The sequence below is a fragment of the Anopheles arabiensis genome, chromosome 3 (assembly GCF_016920715.1).
Source record: "Anopheles arabiensis isolate DONGOLA chromosome 3, AaraD3, whole genome shotgun sequence".
NCBI lineage: Eukaryota > Metazoa > Arthropoda > Insecta > Diptera > Culicidae > Anopheles > Anopheles arabiensis.
The window spans coordinates 56,233,503-56,260,062 of record NC_053518.1 but is presented as its reverse complement, the minus strand read 5'-3'; the positions used below and the strand labels follow the sequence as shown (position 1 = coordinate 56,260,062).

General features: G+C 37.1%; 1 protein-coding gene across 2 annotated transcripts; it reads right to left on the bottom strand.

Annotated features, from left to right (window-relative positions):
* Positions 1-12,703: 12,703 nt before the first annotated feature.
* Positions 12,704-20,204, bottom strand: LOC120903691. 2 transcript variants are annotated; one of them, XM_040313269.1, is made up of 3 exons: positions 20,067-20,204; positions 19,838-19,971; positions 12,704-19,762 (listed from the first exon to the last, which is right to left on the bottom strand). In XM_040313269.1, exons 2-3 carry the CDS (start codon positions 19,850-19,852, stop codon positions 16,802-16,804), a joined length of 2,976 nt encoding a protein of 991 aa, XP_040169203.1. In that variant the 5' UTR covers positions 19,853-19,971; positions 20,067-20,204; the 3' UTR covers positions 12,704-16,801. The 2 variants fall into 2 exon arrangements, with proteins under 2 accessions (XP_040169203.1, XP_040169202.1); XM_040313268.1 differs by having other exon boundaries at positions 19,838-19,953.
* Positions 20,205-26,560: the final 6,356 nt, after the last annotated feature.

Below are 26,560 nucleotides of genomic sequence, written 5' to 3'. Positions count from 1 at the left end.
ATTGGTTTATAAACGTACCAGGACGTGGAAAGCGATAGAATTTGTTAAAATATTGTAAAACTCTTCACTTTCCAACGTTTTCTACAGGTGTCCATCTTACCCTTCATGGTGTCCATCTTTCCCATATCAGGTGTCCGTCTTACCCGAACATTTCAAAACCGCACGAAAAAAAACATGTTTTTCATTCATGAAAAAAACGCAAAAATCGATGGAAACTTAAAAGTTTTAACACATTTTCTGATAAAACATGAGTGTAAGATAATGTATGCACATTTTCATGGTCGTTGCACTTATATATCCCTAGATTTTTACCATCTCCCTTAACGTGTCCGTCTTTACCTACCTTCCCCTAGTACTGGTAACAAATCAGCAATCTCATAGTTTTGATTTCAATTAAAGCGGATTTGCCAAACATACGGCATGCAAAGGCTTTTTAACCTGGCCCTCGAAGAACTTTGGCAGTTATTTGAATAAAACTCAGTTATTTGATTGAAACTCAAGAACAAAGTTTTATTCTACCTCGATACATCCCATATAACCAAGATACCGAAAACGCCACCGATTTCTTGTACTAAAAATCTAGTTCCATCAAACAAAGCTAATAAACTATCAGTTTGGTGGGTTAAGCCACACGGCTACAGAAGCAGCCACTTCAATGTTGTTAAAGTCAGTTATTATGCTCGGGCAATTTATTTGCTCAACATGTTTCACCTGTGTTAAAATGTGATTTAATTGTGCAAAGGAAACAATTAAACGTGTGTGTTTAAGTTGGTTTGTTGTAAAACATTCATGTGTAATATGTGTATATGTGTGTTTGTTTACTTGTGAATGATCTCTCCATTTCGCTGGTCAGTGCATAGTTTATAGACTAATAATATTGCTGAAGTTGAAGTGCAGTGATGTAAGTGAATGAATGTAATCAATCGAAGAGCTAAAATCCTGTTCAGCATATTGACCTTAGCCAACCCTTGACCAAACTTTTCCTCAAAGCATTTTTGGAAAAGGTGGGTTAAGGGTGGGCAAGATAAATACATCGGATCGGAACTGGCAGCTCCGATTGTTCTAAAATTTAGTGGGTTAACGACTGAATCGACCACCACAAACCCACGTGGGTTTGAAGTGGTTTTACAGTGGGTTAAGGACGATTTGGTTATTTGGGATGTCAGCGACACAATGACCTACCGCGACGTTACTCGATGATCAGTTGTGCCGTTTGTACGATCATCACATCACATTACGACCGTATCCAAAATCAAGCTTAATACATGGCGACTGTAGCTAAAATCGAACATAGTACTTCGTGAGGTTATTAAAAGACCTAAGTTTAGAACACTTGTTCCAAAAATTCATAGAATGGCTATGATTTCCCATATAACCAAGATACCGAAAACGCCACCAATTTCTTGTACTAAAAATCCAGTTCCATCAAACAAAGCTAAAAAACTATCAGTTTGGTAGGTTAAGCCACACCGCCATAGAAGCAGCCACTTCAATGTTGTTGAAGTTAGTTTTTTATGCACGGGCAATTTATTTGCTCAACATGTTTCACCTGTGTTAAAATGTTATTTAACGTGTGTGTTTAAGTTGGTTTGTTGTAAAACATTCATGTGTAATATGTGTATATATGTGTTTGTTTACTTGCGATCGAACTCTTCCATTTCGCTGGTCAGTGCATAGTTTATAGACTAATAATATTGCTGAAGTTTAAGTGCAATGATGTAAGTGAATGAATGTAATCAATCGAAGAGTTAAAATCCTGTTCAGCATATTGACCTTAGCCAACCCTTGACCAAACTTTTCCTCAAAGCATTTTTGGAAAAGGTGGGTTAAGAGTGTGCAAGATAAATACATCGGATCAACACATCAACACATCAATACATCGGAACTGGCAGCTCCGATTGTTCTAAAATTTGGTGGGTTAACGACTGAATCGACCACCACAAACCCACGTGGGTTTGAAGTGGTTTTATAGTGGGTTAAGGACGATTTGGTTATTTGGGATGTCAGCGACACAATGACCTACCGCGACGTTACTCGATGATCAGTTGTGCCGTTTGTACGATCATCACATCACATTACGACCGTATCCAAAATCAAGCTTAATACATGGCGACTGTAGCTAAAATCGAACATAGTACTTCGTGAGGTTATTAAAAGACCTAAGTTCCACTTCCTAAGAACACTTGTTCCAAAAATTCATAGAATGGCTATGATTTCCCATATAACCAAGATACCGAAAACGCCACCAATTTCTTGTACTAAAAATCCAGTTCCATCAAACAAAGCTAAAAAACTATCAGTTTGGTAGGTTAAGCCACACCGCCATAGAAGCAGCCACTTCAATGTTGTTGAAGTTAGTTTTTTATGCACGGGCAATTTATTTGCTCAACATGTTTCACCTGTGTTAAAATGTTATTTAACGTGTGTGTTTAAGTTGGTTTGTTGTAAAACATTCATGTGTAATATGTGTATATATGTGTTTGTTTACTTGCGATCGAACTCTTCCATTTCGCTGGTCAGTGCATAGTTTATAGACTAATAATATTGCTGAAGTTTAAGTGCAATGATGTAAGTGAATGAATGTAATCAATCGAAGAGTTAAAATCCTGTTCAGCATATTGACCTTAGCCAACCCTTGACCAAACTTTTCCTCAAAGCATTTTTGGAAAAGGTGGGTTAAGAGTGTGCAAGATAAATACATCGGATCAACACATCAACACATCAATACATCGGAACTGGCAGCTCCGATTGTTCTAAAATTTGGTGGGTTAACGACTGAATCGACCACCACAAACCCACGTGGGTTTGAAGTGGTTTTATAGTGGGTTAAGGACGATTTGGTTATTTGGGATTGGACAATTCTTGAAGCAAATTATATTGATTTGACATTTGATCTGTCAAATTTTAAAAACCGTGTAGCTCCAAATCTACGTTAATCGAGAAACGCGGGAACAGACTGTATACAAATTCTACTAAAATTTTTACGCTATTTCTTACGCTTATTCCCAAGCTATTCATACGCTGCCCATACTATCGGGTTCCAGTTCCGAACTAGTTTGCCCAGTTGGCTCATGTACTGTCAGGTATGGTTTGTCGACTGGAACTAAAACTTTTAAGGTTCCACACCCTAGCCAGTTCCAAGCTTCATTCCGAATCCGACCACACAAAAACCGGTCCAGATACAGACCAATGAACAGAATCAAATCAAAAGCTGTTACGGTACCGATATGAGTTCAGCTTCCGTTCCAGAACCGGTATAGGTTCATTAACGATTCCTGTATTGGTTTGAGTTCATTACACTGTTTTACGCATCAGTTTCTAGTGTAAACGGCTTTAATCAACAATTGCCCGAATTTTTTTTAACATCCCAGCTGTCAAAAATAATGAAAAAAAAAACTCTTGAAAAACATATTCAAAGTGTTGAATAATGATGTTTACATTGAAAGCTGAGCCGAAAAACAGTGTATCAACACTAGGACATGTATGGGTTCATGCAGTAGCGGGTTTACAGTCTCGGGGGCCCTAAGCAGTAAGAGTTGTTGAGGCCCTTATGTACATTATTACCGGGGGTACTCGGCATCCGTCTTTGATTATGTAACATTTTAACTTAAATTTTGTTGCCACCGGGGGGGGGGTGCTTATGGTTCGTCTAGCGCGGGGCCCCAACGTCCATAACCCACGGGGCCCTCCTTGCTAATACAGTACCATATTCTATCAACTGTTATGGATTATGTGTAGATTGCGGGGCCCCTCATTGACGGGGCCCCCCGCAATTGCTTACTTTGCTTACCGTTAAATACGCCACTGGGTTCATGATAGGTTAAAGGGTTAATGGTTCCAGGGCAGGTATGGGTTCATCATTAGTTCCTTGACCGGTATGGTTTCATGATCGATTCCAAGACCGGTATAAGTTCTTGATAGGTTCCAAGACCGGTATGAATTCATGATCAGTTCCAGAACAGGTATGGGTTCATGAAAAGTTCCAGAACCGGTATGGGTTCATGATCGGTTCTAGGACCGGTATAGGCCCATGATGGATTCCAGGACCGTTGTCGGTTCATTATCAACTCTACGATAGAAATGGGTCCATGATCGGTATGGGTTCATAATCAGTTCCAGAACCGGTATGTGTTCATTATCAACTCTACGATAGAAATGGGTCCATGATCGGTTACAGAACTAATATGGGTTCATGATTAATTACAGGATGGATATGGATATGATGGGTTCAAGGATCGGTATGAGTTGATTTTAAGTTTCAGGACCCATATAGGATCATGAGCGGTTCCTTAATTGGTATGGGTGTAGTATCTGTTTCAGGACTAATATAGGTTTAGTATAAGGGCCAGGATGGGTTTGGTTTTGGTTATATGTCTTTGAATGTATTGTCATCAGTTCTAGAACAAATGATCCAGAAAGAAAAAAAGAAAAAAAAAGATCGGCATTTGTCAAGTAGAAAACATAAGGATTAGCTTGTTGGTGGGTGTTTTTTTTTATTTTAGTGAGCAAATGTAAATGTAAAATATATAAGTAGGTATGGGATAAATGTCTAACTTAAAATGCGACAAAATCGTAGTACTATTTCAGTTGGTTTTGAAAAGAAAATACTATTTTCAGGGGTCTCTAGGCTACTGATATGGAGTGCTGTAGTCTGTAGTGATGATTTGATCAGATCGATCGTTCCAAATATCAAATATAAGGTATTTTTTCTAGAATTCCTTGAAAATGCAATGTTTTGCACACAAAACAGTCGGCAAAACTCTTCCGTACATATGATATTCTATCGTATAAATTCTGGAAGAATCTTTGCAACCAGTATTGAAGGCCGATCTCATTCTCCTCTATGTTCGGGAATGCATTTGTAATCATTTTAAAAATAGAGAACAGATTGAATTTGCTTTCCACCTGTGAACCATTTCAGAAAAGAAAACTCTCGACTGTAGACTTCGATTTTTCACCTTGCAGCATCTATTACCAAATGCATTGCGTTAGCATGTGGGTGAAGCGTAAATCTAGTTCAGTGGAAGGATGAGACAGCGGTTGCAGTGATAAGAGTGCACTAGAAGCAGAAAAAGAGTCAAAGGTGTAAGTGAAAAGCGTATAGCTCAATTCTCCAAGCGGGAACGTTTTATTCTGGGTAAGCTGCCTGCGATACGTTTCGAATTGAAGCCTTTCTTTTTAATTTCTTAAATTGATTTAATTTTTTTGATGGAATTTCCTATCACAGCATGGGTAATGTCATTGGTTTAACCTCTTTGAAAGAAGGGGTTTCGGAACATTCTATTTCGAGCGATCGAACAGACTTTTTCCATTTTTTTAACCACTAAATTTCAATGCACTCTTGTTTCATCTGGATGGAAATTCAATATATCAATTGACAAAATGGACTCAAGGGATTGTGAACTCCTAATAATTCGATTGTAGTATTCAATGAAACTAAAAATAGTACCAACTATGTCAATGCAGTTTTGATTGCACCTTTGAAATGTGATATACGTAAATTATTTTATTTATATTAAAACTTGTGGTAGTTTTGGTAAAATATATTTTTCGTAACTTCTATACACTCATCTATTATCTTAATACCGTTAACTTAAAATGTATATATTGGCTCTTTTTAATCGCATTCACGCCAGCTTTTTACAGGTTTGATGATTTCTTTAAACGGATAACTCTTAATATGTTTAGGGCACGTAGAATCTGATGCAGATATAATAGTCAATAAAAAAATAACAACCCGTTATTTAATTTCAACAAACAATTTTTTGATAGCAAATGCTTTTTCTTTCATCGGCAAAAAAAGATTGCGTTTCCATGACACGATTATTTTGTGAATTTGAAAATGGAAATTTTATTAACCGAAACCGACCGACTGAAAACAGCCGCAAAATACCGCGTATCTCGAATTTCCGCGTAAGTCGAATCTCGTGATTTCCAGCCAAAATATCACTAATTTTCGTGCAATTTTGCAACTTGGGGGTGGTTTTAGCCACCAAATTAATTATTTGATATGTTTCTACTGAATTGAACTAAAGTTTCAAACTTTTGAAATGGTATTTTACATTCGATCAATACGGAAATTATTTGCTATTTCACAATGGATGTGTCAAATCAGTACAATTTGCTCAAAGAACTGTCAAATTTGGAAAACCACGTATCTCCGAATCCGCGTATAAGAGATACCGTGTATCTCGGAGACCACCTGTACACATTAACCAAAGTGAGTTGATATATCGGGAGGGTTTATCTTGTGTAATTTTGACGTCCAAAAACGAACGAAGAAAACCTGATTTGACAGTTAGATCCAAAGTGTATGAAGATCAGGTGGTCTCAAAGACTGTTTTTTATGACCAAATTTGAACGTCACTTTTTGACAGCATGGGTGAAAACTTTTCCCCAAACAAGCTTTCTGAAGAATTGCCGAATACACAAACAATGGCAAACAAACAAAGCCCTTTCCGTTTTAAGTACGTAGGCTGAAATTTCAGCCTATCACCTGTTTGCATTGTATAGTAGTTTTCGAGCAGCTTTCTAAGTCGGTATTTATTTATTTATTTATTTTTATTTTATTAATTGCTCGGCCACGTTGGGTTACAGCAATAGTGCTTACTGACTATAGTATACAATTATTCACGAAGGAGTTGGAAGGAGTTTATGGTACGGAAAAGGAGTGAAGACGGGATCGGTAGACAGGATAGGATATGTTGAAATCGAACAGATCAGAAGTACTATTAAAAGACGACATAGCTCTTACAAAAGGCTCATTGCGAGCAAAACGTGTACGACATATAGGTAACTGGTAACTGGATATAATATACAGGTGGGCTTATCCCAAGGTGTACCAATTTAGAAGCCTGATTTTTATCGCTTCTGTTTCTGAATGAAGATTTTAAGAGTGTTTTGTGTATTCGACAAGCCTCCAGAAAGCTTGTTTGAACAAAAGTTTTCACCCATCCTGTCAAAAAGTGATATTCAAATTTGGTTATAAAAAACATGCTATGAGACTCTTCGTTATTTGCACTGAAATACCTTAAAAAACACACAAAATATTTCTTATTATAAGTTAAACCAAATCTGAACTAATTATAATCCATTTTTGGATCAAAATAATGCCGTCGATGAGGACACCAATGTGTACTACGTATATGTTGCTAAGAATAAAGCGAACGGTTCCTATGGAAATTCATTTCACCCATTCTGTCAAAAGGAGCTTTTTTGATTCTGAAATTAGTTGTAAATTTGTATGAGACGAGACGCCCTGGTCTTCATACACTTTGGTTAGATCCATAACAAACTGGATAATTTAATGATTTCACTATGTACTCACTTGTTAGTCTATAGCCGCGTTCACACAGAGCATATTCTGCTAGAAAATATCTGTCAATTACACATTTTCACTGAGATAGGGAAAGTCGCTGGATGGATAACAAAAATATTTGCTTACAATTTTTTGACAGGCTTATAGAAATATCTTTAGTGGTTTTTTCGTGTTTCAACAAATTTTTTCGATCGTACCGCAACCATAAGTGCCGCATTTTTTCCTCAAATGTTGAAGGGGTTTTTTAGTAAATGGCGCACTAAAAACGATTGAGCTATTAAAATTGAATTAGTAAGAAAATATTAAATGCCAAAAATACCTAAAGTGTCCGTAATTCGAGCAGCACAGTATACGCACAGTCACTCTGATAAGTTCCTCATTTTGAGTATGATACCGGATTGGGTTTGATTGGTAGACTACTCCTTACATGCTGGCTGAACGGATTTAATAATTATTGCCAATGTATTGCCGCGTTTTCACAAGGCATTTTCTGCTAGAAAATATCGGCCAAGCACACTTTTTCACTAACCCGCTAAATATTGCGAGGTTTCAAGTAGTATCTTCTGCTCGAATATTGTTTAAATTTTTGGTAAACATCACATTACAATGATGAAATTTATTAAATTCAAAGTTATGTTTCGTAATTATCACCTACTTTTTTTTCTTCAAAAGATAACCCGCTAAACATTGCAAGGTTTCGAGTAGTATTTGCTATTCGAACATTTTTACTCGAGCAAGAACCCGTATTTTAACCTGAATTATTTTGTTGAGCTACAATACTGCAATAGCTGCAATATGTATTTTTTTCATCGCTTGTTTCTGGTGCAAGTGGAATTTCTGAAAATTTGTGAACAAAGGGCTTTTAACGAAGTCTATCAATTTTTCGATTTTGATGCGTCTCTAAAGTCGTTTAAAGACCACATTTGCGACAGGATATAGTCGAGTTATGTTTGTCACGTAAGTTAAGTTTATACCTTAGAAAATCCATCAAGACTATGACCACCGACAAACCGACGTGACACTTCGAACAAAATGAGCTTCAAAAGTTGTCTCCTTATTTCAAATGAAAATACGTTAAACACTAGCGCCATCTCTGTAATGATTCGCTTACTACACTGACACAGAAAAAAACTGCTAAATCCCCTTTTTGTTTTTCTTCGCAAATTCCAATGCGTATTGTTTTATGTACTTCTCACATCTTTTGCATTGATTTGAAAACTTATAAAATGATTTTCCTGTGTGTTTTGTCCAATTATTCTCACAAAATCGTGCCTCACACTTCCTTCGCAATTTGTATTTAGAAAAGTTGTTTACATCGAAGCAGCAGTGAACAGAGCTTACTTTGACAGAAGTGATCGCCTCACTGGTAAATGACAGTACTTTTGTTGTTTACCAACAGCGGTTCTAGTTTGACAGCTGCGTTGTGGTGAAGTGAGAGAGAGGGACAGGTAGCACAGGCGAAACAAACACGAGCGAAATAGAGAGAGTAGGAATGGTTCATCCCGAAGGAGCTTCGCGTGCAACGGATGAACCTGCGCAAATTAAGTAGAATGACCGCAATCGGGTTTGCGTGAAGTTTTAAAACGGGCACGAAGACGAAAATCGACCTCTTTCTACCATCGCGCCAAGAGAAGAAAGTTCAGTGAATTTTTAATACAGTTTAATGAAATTAAGTGAATTATGAAAACTGATGTTTCAACTTTAAATTCGCGAAAGAAAGAGCTTTGTTGCTGGACGCAACAACTTTCGTGTGGGACACTTTTGTAACGCCAGTGTCACGTCGGTTTGTCGGTGCTATGACTGTCCGTTGAATAAAGATTTAATATTAATAATAAAAAGATATGTGATGTGTAAGCGTATATTATCAGATTCGGCAAAGTTTTTTGGCGAGTTTTTTTTAGTCCTGTAGCTTCATGAGCCCCATGTTAATAAGCCGCCGACGACAGTCGAGTCTGTTAAATGTCAGAACATATCGAGGAGCCAATATCGATTCTGATCACTACATGGTTGGCTTAATGATACGTTGTAGATTCGCTCGCCTCCGCTCCAATGGGGGCGGAGAAAACACGCAGCCTCGGCTCAACACGGACTCTCTAAGGGACACTAATGTCCAACAAGAATTCAAAGCCGCTTTAGACGAGTCTCTACTACCAGAAAACAGTTATGAAACTACGAGCGAGAGGTGGAACGCTCTAAAAACAAAAATAATAAACTGTGCAAGAAATATACTCCCACCACGTCGTGGCAACACGAAATCTGGCTGGTTCGACGATGAGTGCAGACAAGTGACCGAACGTAAGAATACTGCATACCGAGCAATGCAGCAACGGCATAGAACGCGGGGATGCGCAGAGGAATATTCACGGCTCAGACGCGAAGAGAAACGAGTTCACCGCTCCAAGAAGCATGCTTTGGAAGAGCAAAACATGCGGGAACTCGAGCAAACCAGAGAGGCGTACGGACCGACACGAAAGTTTTAACAAGCAATAACAGGTCACCGAAACAACGTTGTACCTAAGGTAACCTGCTGTCGCAATAAGGATGGAGATCTGGTCAGTAACCAGCCAGAGGTCCTCCCGCGGTGGTCTCAGTACTTTGATGAATTACTCAACGACCAGTTTAACGAACAGCTAGAAGCGCCACTAGGAGATAGTGTCATGCTACTGCCACCTAGCATAGAAGAAACACGAAAGGCTATCCGTCGGCTGAAAAATAACAAGGCACCTGGAACCGACGGAATTGCAGCTAAACTGGTCAAGATTGGAGGTGCACGACTAGAAAACGAGATTCATCATATTGTTACTGAGGTGTGGGATAGTGAATCGATGCCCTGTGATTGGAATCTCGGCATCATCTACCCCATATACAAGAAGGGAGACAGGTTGGACTGCAACAACTACAGGGGTATTACGGTGTTGAATACCGCCTATAAAATATTCTCCCTGATCCTGCAGGATCGCCTTGTCCCGCACGTCGAAGAGATAGTCGGAAACTATCAAAGAGGATTCCGAAACGGAAAATCAACCACTGATCAGATCTTCACCATGCGGCAGATCTTGGAGAAGATGGCTGAATACAGACACGACACATATCATCTCTTCATTGACTTCAAAGCCGCATATGATAGCATAGCCAGGGTAAAACTGTATGACGCTAGGGGGCTCTTTTGGAATCCCGGCCAAACTGATAAGGCTAGTTAGAATGACTATGACCATCGTCACATGCCTCTCTCAGGAGCTTTTGCTTTTACTAGAGGGCCATCCGCAACTCGAGGGTGGAGACGACGGGAATCATCTTCTATAAGTCAACCCAGATTGGTCTGCGGCTCTCCTATGTAGCAGAAGCCTACCTAAAGAATCGAGCAGGCGGCAGAGAACCTCGGATTGCAGATAAACGAGGCAAAGACCAAACTGATGGTGGCAACATCAGCGGGCCTACCAATAAATAATCAGAATCTACGTAGGCGTGACGTGCAGATAGGTGAACGCACTTTTGAAGTCGTCCCACAATTCACCTATCTGGGGTCAAAGGTCAGCAACGACAATAGCATAGAAGCTGAGTTGCGCACAAGGATGCTGGCTGCCAACCGGTCATTCTACAGCCTGAAAAAGCAGTTCACCTCAAAGAACCTGTCGCGACGGACGAAGCTAGGACTATATAGTAGCTATATGGTACCAGTACTCACATACGCCTCTGAGATATGGACACTGTCCAAATCTGACGAAACCGTCTTAGCCGCGTTCGAGAGGAAGATGCTCAGAAGAATACTTGGCCCCGTATGTGTGGAAGGACAATGGAGGAGCCGCTATAATGACGAGCTATACGAGATGTACGGCGACCTCACTGTCGTACAGCGTATAAAGCTCGCCAGGCTCCGGTGGGCTGGCCAAGTTATACGCATGGAAACGGACGAGCCAGCCCGTAAAGTCTTTTTAGGCCGTCCACAAGGACAGAGGAGGCGTGGTAGGTCCAAAGGTGAGGTGGCAGGATGGCGTGGAGGCGTCCGCCATTAAGGCCGTGATAACGGACTGGCCGACGAAGGCGCGAGACCGCGAGCGGTTTCAGACACTCCTGAGGCAGGCCAAGATCGCAAAGCGGCGGTTGTAGCGCCGGATAAGTAAGTAAGTAAGCTTCATCAGCTTCAAAAGTTGTCTCCTTATTTGGAATGAAAATACGTTATACACAAGCGCCATCTCTGTAATGATTCGCTTACTACTTTGACACTAGCGAAAAGCTTCTTGACCTCCTTTTTTTGTTTTCCTCCTCAAATTTTAACGCACAATGTTTCATCCACTTCTCACCTCTTTTGTTGTTATTTGAAAACCTATAAAATGGTTTTCCTGGGTGTTTCGGACAATTATTCATACATAATCAAGCCTCACATTTCCTACGCAATTTGCATTTGGAAAAGTTGTTTACATCTAAGCAGCCTCGAGCAGAGCTCATTTTGACAGAAGGTATCGCCTCAATAGCAAATTACAGTGCTTGCGTGTGGGACACTTTTGTTACTCAAGTGTCAAGTCGGGTCGTCGGTGGTAACATCATCTACCATTTCTGCGAAAAAGCGTTTCATGTTCTAGGTATATTAATATTGTATGTGGTATTGCACTAAAATACGCTCCATGTGATAATTTAAGAGTAATTTATTTATGTTATTGTGCTCTGGTATTTTACAAAATGTTTGAAAGTTGAATGGGACCATTCCGTTACATGGTGACAAAAAAAAAATTGTCCAAAATCCTTAGGATTTCATAACGAAACTAATATTTTTGCTTACGCAATAAATGACCACATGACAACTGAATAGTTAACTTTTTAACATAACTTTTATGAAATGTTATTGATTTACTAAGAGTCGTTGCCTTTTGACCATATTTTCGAGTTTTTACTTTTTTTACTTTAGTACCATTATAGGTACACAAAACAGGCATGGTCTTATAGTGATAATAGTTATAAAAATAGTAAAATCAGGATATTTTCCGGGATATTTTGTCGTGTAACATGTCGTATTGTTCTCACAATTAGAATTACAATTTACTTGCAAGTAATATACCCTAAAAAGGCCAAAATTCGCATATTTCGCTTAGCGAAAAATTTATTTCGAATCGAGCACACTCATCCACATCCACTCACATGGGTAGACTACCGCCGTTATCCAATATTGTAGTTAATATTTTCATCACTCAAATTTATTAATTTTTTTCACGATAAAATTATGAAAGAAATCAATATTACGGCAGTAGTTCTAGCTCTCTCTTTCTCTTCTTTTCTTGGCACAACAACCGCTGTCGGTCAAGGCCTGCCTGTACCCACTAGGGAAGTGAGCTCGGCTTTCAGTGACTTATTATTACCATAGCAGGTTAGTTAGTCCTACGTATGGGGGCACGGACTATTCGAGACTTGAACTCATGACGGGCATGTTTTGTTAAGTCGTACAAGTTGACGACTGTACCACCAGACCGGCCCGGACCGGAGTACTTCTAGCTATTCATATGCAAATAGCTTCAAAAGTAAGTTAAATTTATATTATAGTTTTTTATATTATTTTATATTAGTTTTATATTAGTTTTATATATTATATTTATATTATATTTTTCTTCAAATCGCAAAAAACGAGTGTTTAAATAGTTTTGGTAACCGCTGCTCTTATTTTTGGAGGTCGCCTCTCTTCATCTCGTCTCCCTTGACTGTTTGCAAACGTGAGTCTCATGTGCTATTTGTTTTCAGTGTACTTCATTTTCACTTTCCTTATTTTGTTTCTTTATGTCCTTTTGTACGGTTTTGATCTGGGTTATGTGCAGTCTGTTTATTCACTGGACGTTTTAAATGTAGAGTATGCATAGCTTTAAAGATAGTTTTTAAAAATATTTGCTTTACGTTAGCTATTGTTAAGCCATTTAAACAAACCATTGAGTATCAATAAACATTCTACTTAAATACATTTACAATTACAAGTAGCCCGCAAACAAGAGCATACTAGCAAATATAATGATTTATGTTGATTTTTAAGTGAGGATAGCGTTTTGTTTAAACTTAAACAGAAAAACACCAATGATATAGGAAACGAACCGCTTTAAGTCACAAGATTCATTATCAAAACGTAATTAGTTTTTCGTTGTTGTATTTCTATCCTACACTTTCTTCTCTAAACAATATTTTCCAGGCAGTGAAACAAAGTTCATGTTAACGTCACTAATTTTTAGCCAACCGTATGCACCCATACGTTCTGACAATTGCATTCATACAAATTATAGGAAAGTTTCACCACATACTGTTAAATCGCATCTCCTTTCCTGGTATGCAGAGTCCAAGCCCAATAATCAAATGACTGTAAACTTTGCCAACAAATTCTAATTGCTTGAGAAAGGTTCCTAAAACAGGAAGAATGGGTAAGATCTCTTGCATTCTACACTTCAGGAGCATAAATAGAGCTTAAGCTTGTTTTGCGGTGTATGAATGATGCTTCAAGCAGTTTTACTTTTCTCTGTTTTAATGACTATGAAGACAAAACACCCTAATAAAGCTGTTTATCTACAACCATTCTGGTCATGATGTTGTTTATACTTTAAGCAAAAAACACAAATAATATTCTTAACACTAAACATCCGTTACGGTGTGCTTCTATTAATTTAATGTTCAATAAAACATATTTTCTTACTCAAAATGTTTTTCGCACAATCAAATTGAGCGTCAAGATGCTCTATAAGTTTTGGATTTCTGCATACAAAAAGTCTTGCTTGCTGAACTAGCTTTACCTCAATCCAAAATGTCTATCCCAGCGATTGAAACTTTCAACGTTTCTTTAGAATTCACCAATCTCGTAACCGCTATCAGAATGATGTTTGTGGTCTCCGTGCAAGTGTTCTTAGAGGTATGAGCATAAACAAACTTCGAATTTGAACTATACACCAAATCTACCAGCATAACCAAACAATCTCAAGAAATTGGTTTACGATCAATTAACTCTTAACATTTATAAAAAGAAATTTAAATTTTTAAACAAAACGTTTATACAATATTATGACAGATGTATAGAATAAATAAACGATGTCTATTTGCAAACACTACTAATATGTACGTACGTATGTTCATCAAAAATTATTTTTAAACCACATTTTAAATTGAATATGAATTGTTGAATTGATTGAATATTATATAATAGAAAATAGTTGTTGCTCATAATCTAAAGGTAATTTTCTACCAACGGTTTTAATAGCATCAACTTACATAAACAGTACTTGTCACAAAAGTAACGAAATTGGTTGCGGTTGTGATAGGACACTTGCTCTCAACAATAAATCAATTCTATCGGTAGTTTGTTTAACTAAGGAGCACTTAGTTCAATTGTCAAAAGTAAACGATATGCAACGAATAGGTACACCCTGCTGTTGGTTGCTGTAGCAAACGTGCGATCTCAAATCCATGGTTGGCACATCTACAAGAGAATCCATTTCAGTATACCCTTCAGCAGTGCAGTATCAGATTGAAACAGTGCTGTAATTGGTGGACAAAATTATTTTTCTTTTAAATCAATTACACAAACCCTTATAGGGCAACCAAATTTCCCTAAATAAAATTAAATACTGTTTAAGCAATAGATATGTTAACAGTAAAGCAATTGAAAACATATCAATCAAATTGGCACTTAACTGTCCAGTCTATACACTATTTGCGACGATTGTCACGAGCTGCTTCTCTGAAAGACTACTGGCTAATGATTAGTTATTCCGTGTTAAGTTCAAAGTGAATTTCGTCTAAATAAATTTTACTGCGTTAGTAGATCATATAAATCTTCATTAAACCCCGATAAGAGATAACCCAATTATTTTTCTAATTGTTTAATGGTTAATTTATTTAATTTCATTATATTATTATAACAATAAATTTAATACACTATAACATCAGTATAAACATATTTGGACATGGATTTTCACAAATCGCAAGCTGGATGCAAGTGAATAGTTGCAAAATAGGCTTACTATGTTTACTCACATAACGAGTTTAATCCGTTCCAATGACTCAGCTGTCATGCGATAATGTCATTATGCGAAAAACTATTTGCCTTGTAATTTTTATGCGAAGCAACATAATTCAGAATGCTAAAACAACACATTCTGTAACCGCAGCGAATGCATCGAGTCAAAACATTAAAACTTTGCCTTTTTGAACTAATAGCAAATATATAAAAAAAATGCACTGCTAAAACAATGTGGAAAGTAATTTGCGGATAGAGCATTATGTTTTCCGGTTAAGACATAATATGTTTTTATATAAGGTTATATAACAAGTTGAATATAGTAAATATCACTGAATAACTTGATACAATCAAATAAAATTGTTAAACTCTTCGAATAAAACAGCACAATGAATTGTTCTGTAAACAAATAATAATATGGACATGAATTAATGCACATATCTCATTTTATTATACGTATGAGTGGCTAGGTCCATACGGGGAATGAACTCTGTATCGCTATGTAGTGGTTTTCAACCTTTGCAAACCTAGGAAGAACGAGGGATCTGATTCCCCATCTCATGTCTATGAGCTCGGGGCGGAATTGCATATTTTTCAATGCATTGTTGGATATGTATACTTCATGGATTGTTAAACATGTTTCATGGATGAATTGTTGAATATGTATTCTGTATGGATATTTATGTATATGTTTACTTTATGAACTTTGACTTATGGGTTTGAAAACTTTTACTTTTAATGGATATATTTGTATCTATGTATACATATGTAGCGTAGCCGTTGTATTTATCAGCACAATTGAAATGTCAATTATGATAGGACTGTAAATAACACGTCAACCGATTTCATGTCCAATTAAAATGTGTTATTCGTTTCATGCCATTTTCCTTACTTAAGACATTACGAATTATACGATACAAAGATATATCATGACTTGATTTTTTACCCGATAATGAATTTCTCCTTCTAGACAACTTCAGTCGTTTATCGTATAAAGAACGACATAATTTATCAAAGTATTAACTGTTGTTGCTGCATTGTGTGAGCAATGCTCTTAATGAGAACAACAATTCACCTTACCGATAACCTCGAAGAAGCTTCTAGCAACTACTGTACAGTGATAACTGCATACCTTCTCAGATCCGCTGCAGTCATACAACACACCATTTCGACACTGTAGGGCTACATCCTGTCTCTGTGCCTCCAATTTTCTTATGCCTTTCTCTTTTCGTTATCTATTTTCATCCATGCTCAGTATGCATTTGTGCACTAATTGCCGGTACACGTAGAGCGATGTAATTAGAAAATTCCTTTCGAAATGATTGATGTTGCCATTAAGAAGGACATGAAAATTTCTTTATACAGTTTATTGATCATCCGTTCCGACGAAATAGTACTTGGAATACCACATCCTACTTTGTTGGCGCACTAGTAGTATAAAGTCATAGCATGTAGGTGAGCGAGACGAAGGGAGCTAAAATTTATGTACTCATTTGTCTTTGGTTTGATTAACGGCTGCCGGATGTGATACGATGTCCTTGATTGACTGTAAAGTTCCGGAAATGCTCGCGATAGTGTGCATTTTTTGTTTTACCCAGATGGTACATCAGAAGCTTACTCAGGTATCCATTATGTTGATCTTCTAAAATTTGCCTTAACTGCTCAGAACCGTAAGCGACCGTTTTACCTTGCATCAAGGCTTCTGCAGCAAAATAATCCCGAAACAAACGGTGCTCGAACCTCAGCAAATTGTTCTCAAGCACTACCAATCCTATATCAAGAAGGAAACCAAATTTCGACATGTCGATCGTTTGCTCAGGGTGAAAGGTGAGTAATGCAGCAACTTCACAATGCCCATCGTGAGCTGCTTGTTTCAACGTTTCGGCAGCCATCCGTTGTTGCCCGATGCCCATTACCTGTATGGCACGTTGGTTTGATTCATAAAACTGTTTCTCCAAATAACGTTCTAGTAGAGCACCAAAATTGGCTATTATTGTTTTGTCTTCTTCGTATATTTCAGCTAAAAGCTTTATCTGAAATGGATTTCCCACGATCCAATCAGTGTATCTAGAACGCAAGTACTGAAGTAAGTTCACGGCCGCTGAATGACTATCAAAGTTCCACCATCTGGTTAAAAAAGCAACGCACTGCGGTTCATCGAAAGGTAGTAACGACACGATTCGTGCTTGAGGTAGCGCTGCTCGTAAATGATCTGTTTCGTGAGGTCGTGTTGCGATCAATAAATTTCGCATACGAAAAGGATGTTGGAGAAACAGCTGAGATGCCTTTTCGACAGAAATTCTGTAGCGATTAATGACACTGTCATATCCGTCGACCAATACGATCAATTTCCCAGTATTTAGGATGGCATTACGAAACAGTACTTGTCCAAAACGAGTACCCGCGGCGAAAAAACACTTAGTAACGTGTTTTACGGCATCTTCCACACTGAGTGTACTGGCGTTCAATTTTGTAATTTCTTCTAGAGTTTCGGTGTAAAACTTTAAATGCATAAGACATATGACATGATCTGGTAGGGTGGTAAATAAGCGATCAATGAACTTTTGCAGGAAGGTAGTTTTTCCCATGCCTGGAACATTCGATAATATCACTGCCCTATTGTTAGTTAACAGCTGATCAAATTCTGTTTCATCTACTACACTGTTATTACTAGCCAGTTTTCGAGCAAAATATTGCCCCTTAAGTTGACATTGATACTTAAAACTGTACGCTATAGGATCTACCTGATTCATTAGCAATTGAGAAATGAACTCCATGTCCAAAAGACGTAGTGCGATCTCCTCGGACAACAAATCAGTTAAACGAACTTCACGATGTTGTAGTACGATTTTCTTATCAAGCAACTTTTGACGCGATTTTTGACTCATGTCGCAAAGCTCAAATCGATCGCAATGTACATACTTTATGTTCTCAGAAAAAAACTCCTTCTGTACATCACAAGCAATGTAGATAGCTTTCAAATTGGTCAGTACATTAAACTTATGCCATACATTTCTAATAGCTGAACGACAACACTTGTCATTTGACACGATCACTATTACCTTACGAGACATGTTTTTCAAAAACAGTGTACAGCATTCAAGTTCTTCAAAATCGTGAAAATGTGCATCAAATACTACAAACTGTTCTTGCAACGTCATCAATGCTTGTAACACTCTGGAAGCGCTCACTTCAGCATTATATGCAGCTAATACTAGCATATTATGATTTTTCGATGTAGCCAAAAACTGTTCTATAGGAGCAAGAAGGGTATTTCGTTCAAACACGTACCCTGTTGCAGGATTCGATTTTTGATACTCTTCCGATTTGAGTAACCACTTTTTACCCGCAATACGAGCACGTGAATTACTACAAATTCGTTCCCAGTCGTTGCCATTGAGAAACTGTCCCTCCGTATCTCGTATCCACCGATCCACTTGATCGAACACTGCGCGCATATACTCATCCACTTGTTCTTTTAACCCAAACACTTCCACTTTTGTTATTGCTTCCAGCTCAATAAAGTTTGGCTGGTCTGTGGCTAGTAAGAGATGGTCGAAAAAATGTATCACTTCTTCTCGTTGCACTCTGTAGTCTTTCCAATCCTTTACTGCTATGTCTTGGTTAATGGGTTTGCATAAGAACCCTGGTTCAAAGAGTAGCTTCAGCTTTCCACTGACTATTGTTCTATTAAGATCATTAATGTTAAAATCATCGCATTTCAAAATAGATCGTAGCGTTCGCTCAAGCAAAAATCTAAACTTTTTCACATACGGACAAATCCTTTTATCATCCGCAAGAAACGTTTCTCGAAACAATTGCCGTTCTATGTCAAATACGTCGCGTACAAGTAATGCATGAAATTCGTGAAATATACCATTTGGATTTATCGATATTTTTTTACGTTGAATCAACTGTTCTGCTAATTTTCGCGCAACCTCACAGATTGGCGAAATGCGATCAATTAACTGCTCAATAAAGTCAGTGCACTCAGTATTGAAGCGATAGAGCGACGATTCTTTGCCTCTGCAGCGTACGTTTAGCGTGCGAAGAAACTCGTCCGTTGCTGGTTCAACGGGTTTGATTACTTTCATGACGTTTTCGTCCACCTTGAGGTTGGTGTAGATAACAATGTACTTAAGGCGTTCACCCTGGAACATTCCTTCTTGCTTCAGCAAGAGAAACGAATCAAAATATTTCGGCAAGCTATATTCGGTAGTCGTTTTCAGTAGATCATCCATAATGATGCGCTTCGATTCGTCTTGCTTATGTTTAGCCTGCACCAAGCAATACTGATCCACATCTAGCAGATGCATTACTATATCGTCGAATTTTCCAGCCAATGCTACTTCCACACCAATCTCAAATCGATTGCCACTTGCAGCTAGGCGAGAGAAATACAACGTCGAAAGTCGAAGCTGGTTTAAGTATCCTTCAGTACCAGATCCAGGATTTTTCTTGTAACGCCGCTACGAGAAAAAAAAATGTTATTAGTGTATTAACATCACACATTATATTTTTTACTAAACAAGAAGACATTTTACCCTTTGTGTATCCATCTCAAATTTTCGTATGTCGTATTTACATTTTAAACATATTAGTATATAATCATCAATCCGTTTACAGAAACATTGTTTGAAGTATTCTCTCTAACACAAACCTACAATGATTGTTTTAACTATTAATACAGAAGGGTAATAATCATTGTTTCAATGATAAAAACTAAATTTCACTGTAAAGCACTGTACAAATCTCGGTATATTCTTCACTTACAATCAAGATCGCATTATCTTCTCAAAGCGAACAACTGATGGGTTAGGAGAAAACAATGTTTACAAGGTATACACGCCAAGTGTGATCAATTGCAAATCGTCAAGTTAACTGCCCTGCGGTACTGGGATGAATGACATGAGCCAATTTGGTTACTCAAAAATCAATGCCCATCGTTATCGCCAATTCTAATCGTTTTTTTCTTATCTGTTTCACGTCTACTGCCAAAGTCATTGTATACTGATAAGCTCACAGACACCAAGCTACCGATAGAAATGAATTGTGTTGACCGTTTACAGGAAGTAAATTTTATTGATGTATTTGTATGAGATGTTTTTGTTTGTCAGATATTGGTTTTATTCATAAATTGCACTAAGCAATACGGCCGAAGCCGTTCTTTCTGAATAAAAAAATGTACTAAAGCATAAATATTTGAAGAACGATAACACATCTTTCCGTCATATAATACACAACTTTATGTAAAAAAATAGCATAAGTATTTATTCCTTAACATAATCAAGTCTATGATTTTGAAAGAAATGACACTTGTTCTGAATGTGTTGTGACAACAACATGTGAATTACAAAGCAATCTTTTCAAATTCTTATTTTTTCTAATATTATGAGTATATTCTTTTTCATAACTCTTTTTGATTTAACGATCTACGGCTTTCGAAACTTATTCAGTACTACGCAGTTGGAAATTCAGTCCTTGCTACGGGCCGACGGCTCATATGAGATTTGAACCCGCGAAGGGAATGTTGTAAAGTCGTTTGAGTTAACGACTGTACTACGGACCGCTTCTTCATTTTAAGTGAATTACAGTCGGTTGATGCATGACACAAATAGTCCTTTTGGTTACGTTCACGTAAATGACATTTACGACATATTCGTAAACGAGATAAATTTAAAACAATAGTTGTAAAATACTTATTCGAACATGTTGATTAAAAGACATATTACAGCATTTCTGATCTAAAAAAACTTAACCCAATAAAACAAGTAATAAGGTGATATACAACGTCCTAATTGAGCTACTCTTCTTTAAACTTATATTGATAATGCCATATCACATTATCACTCCTTATCCATAAATCACCAAGTTATACTTATAGCATAACATTGATTGCATAAAAAACAAGTAAAAATCCTCCTTTGCAGTTTCTATCAATAATAATTTAAAATTTATGATTTCTGCAGTTTAATTTTCTCGCAAAACTGCTAGCTAAATTTATTACCTTGCTTCTCTCTAAGAAACCATGCGGTGAGCCACAATCGATGACGCTAACAGTTTTGACCAAAACGATATCCATATACTTTGATGTAGGCAATAAAGACACTGTTTCTATATGACTTTTTTTCGTACAACATTCCCAAAATGCAAGCTTAAATCCAAACCGTAAAACAAACGATAAAGAACAAAAGATGCGATATAATTTGTATAATGTTAATAATTGAAATAATAAACATATATGTTCTTCAAATATTTTCACACTGATTATTTCACTCAGTGAAATTGCAACATGTATTTCAATGTCATTAAATTTGTATCTAACATGTCATCAACATGATGTAATATTTATTAACGCGGATTTGACTGTTTCAATGTATTTTCAATACAAATTATCAAGGAACAGTCCTTCATTTGAATATATTCAGTCAGTATTAATGAATTACTCTATGCATATATTCTATGCAAATAAGAAACCATCTTAATAGGATTAATTTAGAATATCCTTTAGAATAAACTAAATCAATCCAAAAGTAGTATATTTACACATGGAAAATAGTATGGATAAGCAGTAGTAAAGCTGCGAAAACCTATTAAGCAATCGGTGATCATAAAACATTTTCCAAGATGTTGGGCAGATGTAACGAACGGTTTAACAATAACCTAAGCAAAGACTTTTATGGGAATAATTAATATCTATTCCGAAGGGTTCAAAAAGGAGCAATGTAGAAGTGTTTGGTCAGCAGAAAGCATATGTTCTTAAGAAAGTGAAAATCCAAAAGGGCTTAACTAGGTTTGTGCTTGGTTAAATATTTACAAAGCATTTTCTTCATAATTAATGCAGAAACTGAAGGCATGTGCAAACGTACTGCTATGTTTGAAATAACCGCCTTGGAATCCTTTACTTCCGATTGTACGACTGCAAAACAGCCGTGGGCATTTAATGATAGACAGCATACGCTCCCTGCTGCAAACAACCAAAGCGTTAATTCTAAATTTGATAATGCCACAAATCTTATTTGTTTCGGCTTTTACATACACACTGCATCATGAAGTAGTATACAACACTCCAGTCCATTTGCAATAAACAAACAAAAATAAGATATATTTTAATTTACTAAACAAAAGTGTATTTCATATTGGTATGCTTTGTAGTATTATGCTGTTTGCTTTACAGTTCATCGTATGAAGCCGACCTCAAAAATGTATTTCCTTGAGGTGTATGTTTTATTGCATATTTACTTGTGGTCATTGCATGCCAAATTAAATTAGGTATGAAGCGCTAATCATGATGCTACATAGACTGTTACAGAATAAAACATATTAAACTAAAATATTGTTTTTCACTCCTCACTCTCTTTCAGAAAATAAACATTGCTGTACACACACATGACAAAAAACCTTGCACATCCATGACATTAATAATATACCATTTCACACTTGCACAAGGCGAAACTTCTTCTTCTTTTAGATTCATTTGTACAAAATAATGCTTACCAAAAATTTAAATTGGATAGCCAAATGAGTGCATGCTCAAGGGGCATACGTGTTGGAAAGTTTCTACTTCGAAAGCATTTGGTTTCAGTTTCAAGAGCTCGCCTTGTGTCTAAATGTTTTAAAAATCCTAAATCCAACACCGTACATTTTCCCTATAAAGCCGGACCCGAAGTACTGTTTACTCTTCCCAAAGGCACAATAATTTATATCTACTTATTCCAACCCGTTTTGGTCTAATTTGCCACCACACGAGCTTGGTACCAAAAGGCTTATGAGCGCCTCGAACGGTCTGCAATGTATATTCAAACTATAAAGTTTTTAAAACACTTTCAAACCACGTTTCACGTAATTGAAGTTATGCACTTCGTTGAGTCACTGAACAAACAAGGTGAGTATAGAAAAGTGAACAAAACACCGCAAATATTTTGTCATAAGCAAAATGTTCTTGCTAACATAACGATACACTAATAATTCCAAATTCAATAGCAGAAAATTAATTTCCTCTCGAAACCACGACTTAATTAAATTTTAATGAATGAAATCTTCGATATTTCTAACCGATTATACATTCACTTCTTTTCCTGCTCAAAGTCACTTCCGATGGCTTATTGTTTTCTAATATCCGGTATAACATATAGCATCGAAGAAAAGGTTTCTTCCCAGTGTTTCCTTGTTTCACCCCTTGTTTCTTAACTGACATGTTCCTTAATATGGAATATCATGCTCATACGAACCCATCAGAAGGTGTCCCATCAGCACCTTCAGAACCCATCAGAAGGTGTCTCATTAGAAATATCGAAATCTTGCAGTGTTAATACAATTTTTCGCTATAAGCAATGCGGCCAAAACCGTTCTTTCTGAACAAAACAAAAATAAAAAATTCGCTTGAATTTATAACAATGCACCAACTTATTAAACATTCGTAAAATTCCTATTCGGACATTATTCACGGTTGCAAATAGCATCCATTGTATTTTGTTTATCGACATAGTAAATTTAATTTGTCAAAAAATGTTGTCGTATCGTTCTTTAAACTAATTGCATTTCAATTAGCTGCAGGCACCGCAGCCAATTGGAAATACCCCAATACCATAATGCGTGAAACATTAGAATCAATTGAACAAATTTACAATTATGCTCGATTTTCTTTTTCTTTTCTTTTCGCCATTATGTTTGACCATTCTGTTCGACTGTTCTTTAGATGTTCGGTACATCTAGTACATTGTTAAAACAAACACAGCTGAAAAGCCTTGTTATTACAATTATTTCGATGAGAGCTCATATGTACTCATATGAGTGGTTGTACTAATTATGATGAAACCACTGTGCTCTATTTCGCTGCTCATATGTAGTTAATCGTTAGTCGACACTGACTTGGAATTTCCTTTAACCAGTTGCTGTTTTCTTCTAGTGCGTGTGAGTGATAGGTATCTGTTATTGATATTGTTTAATTATATCAATGATAAAGCCCAGCACAGAAACAAAGGAGTTAATTAGATTAAATTATCCCGCAGGCAGTGCTTTGATTTATAAATACCGGTGACTGGGGGATTTTCTTGCTGTATGTATTGGTGTTCTTGCTCAGTCTCTACTCATTTGGTATTTACGTCACTATCTGCCCAGTTTACTTCCGCCAGCTCATTCCACTAAATACCCTGACGAATGTTGCATTCAGGTAATGCCCAATGCCTCAATGCCTTCATTGAAGTGAACCGCAATGCGGTCTTCAATTATTAATATTATTGATAATTATGTGCACCGATAAGACGGCCGGAACGGTCTAATGCTTCTAATACCCTCCAGGGGAAAGTTTGAGCACAGTATGATAGAGAGAGCACAGCCCGTATGATCTGTTTTGTTGTGATGTCCATCGAACGTCTCTGTTACTCAACCGTTGTTAACCTAACCAGCAATTCACCAGCACAGTCGCATCGTGGAATAATGCAAGTAGAATAAACCGGAAATGCAGCTTACGGTTTCTTGACAAGCAGGAGGTTCCTTTTGCATCGTAATTTTGCATCTGGAAAGACGTTATATTCGTACGGTGACATCGTTTTTGACAAGCTTACTAATTAGTTTGCATTCCGTATTTGCTATCTCTTTCGTTTCACCGCCATTCTTTTCTAATCAGCTTCCTTAGAAAAGCAAACCAATCACTAATTGTCATAAATGTCCCCACTACTTCTAATAAAAAAAAACAAACATTGTGTTTGTTAGCTTCGTTTTCTATGCGGTAAACGGATATTTATGTTTTTTATTCTCTGGTAAGGTTTTATCAATTTTTCAAAAAGCGCGTTGTTTTAAAATGGGCAAATGCATTTCATATATAAAGTCAATTAATCAAAAATTGATACAACATAATCCGTATTTTCGAGGCAACATATAAAATATGCCATCGCGCAATACTCGCGCAACACACAAATTTACCACACCTGTACGTACAGCTGTATCTTTGTTTGCAACGTGATTCTAGAATGAACGAAACAGGTTCTACATCAAGAATGATTCACTTTAGCTTATAAATCATCATAACGATCTAATAAAACAATTGCTCATGACACGAATTGCTCTTATAGTGCGTATTTACAATATATTTCAAGGTAAACTCATAAAATGTTTATGGTTTAAGCATTCAAATCAAATGGTCATCATTGATGTAATAAATTTGAACTTTTTAAAAAATCTATACCAAAGTGTCTAACGAAAGTAAAATCAACCATTTTGTTATTGGTATAACAACCTTCGTGGTCATGCAGATGTTCCAACATTTTGCGATTCATCACAATACCGCGGGACACTTACCCGATCATATAGACATATAGCGAAATTCGTGGCGGAATTTCACGCTGGTTTTCGATGAAATATGATGAGTTTTCGATGAATTGCAATGACGAATATCACATCGCGTATATTGTGGTGGCTGAATTCTCCCGGCTGAATTCAGAGAGGCAGGTTCTCTTTTGTTTATACACATAAACAAAAAAAATAGTGTAAGTTTAACTTTTAGAGTTCGGCTTTATTAACATACTTACACAGAACACTCTGGCTTTTTAACAAACTGGATAATTCGACTGTTCTTAATGAAGTAGAAATTTCGCGCAAGAAAATTGCCTCTGTTTACAAAATAGAGCTACTTTTGATTATTTTACGGAGCGAAATATCGGTTTACGTCTATTTACATAGTAGGACTAGCCAATGGTTTCGTGATACAATCGTCACCTCGCACGACTTAACAACATGCCCTTCGTGGGGTCAAGTCTAGACTGTACCGTCCCCCAATGTAAGTGCGTCATGAGTCATGACAAGCCGAACGCGATGTGCGAGTGCTTCAGTAAAATCTGACTGACAAGCTGGGCATAACGCCGGTGCAAGCATAATCATGATTTTTTCTGGCTGTGAACTTCTTCTTCTTCTTTGGCACAACAACCGCTGTCGGTTAAGGCCTGCCTGTACCCCCACTAGTGAAGTGAGCTTGGCTTTCAGTGACTTATTGTTACCATAGCAGGATAGTCAGTCCTACGTATGGGGACGCGGTCTATTCGGGACTTGAACCCATGACGGGCATGTTGTTACGTCGTACGAGTTGACTACTGTACTATCAGGCTGTGACTACTACAGACTACTGTACTATCAGGCCCTTGGCTGTGAACAGTGCTGCTAAAATTCATATCCCGTTTTTATTAGAAAATACTATAGAAAATACAGATATTTTCATGTAAGTGAAAATGAATGAAATTGTTGCTATGAAGTATACAAGAAACCATGTAAAA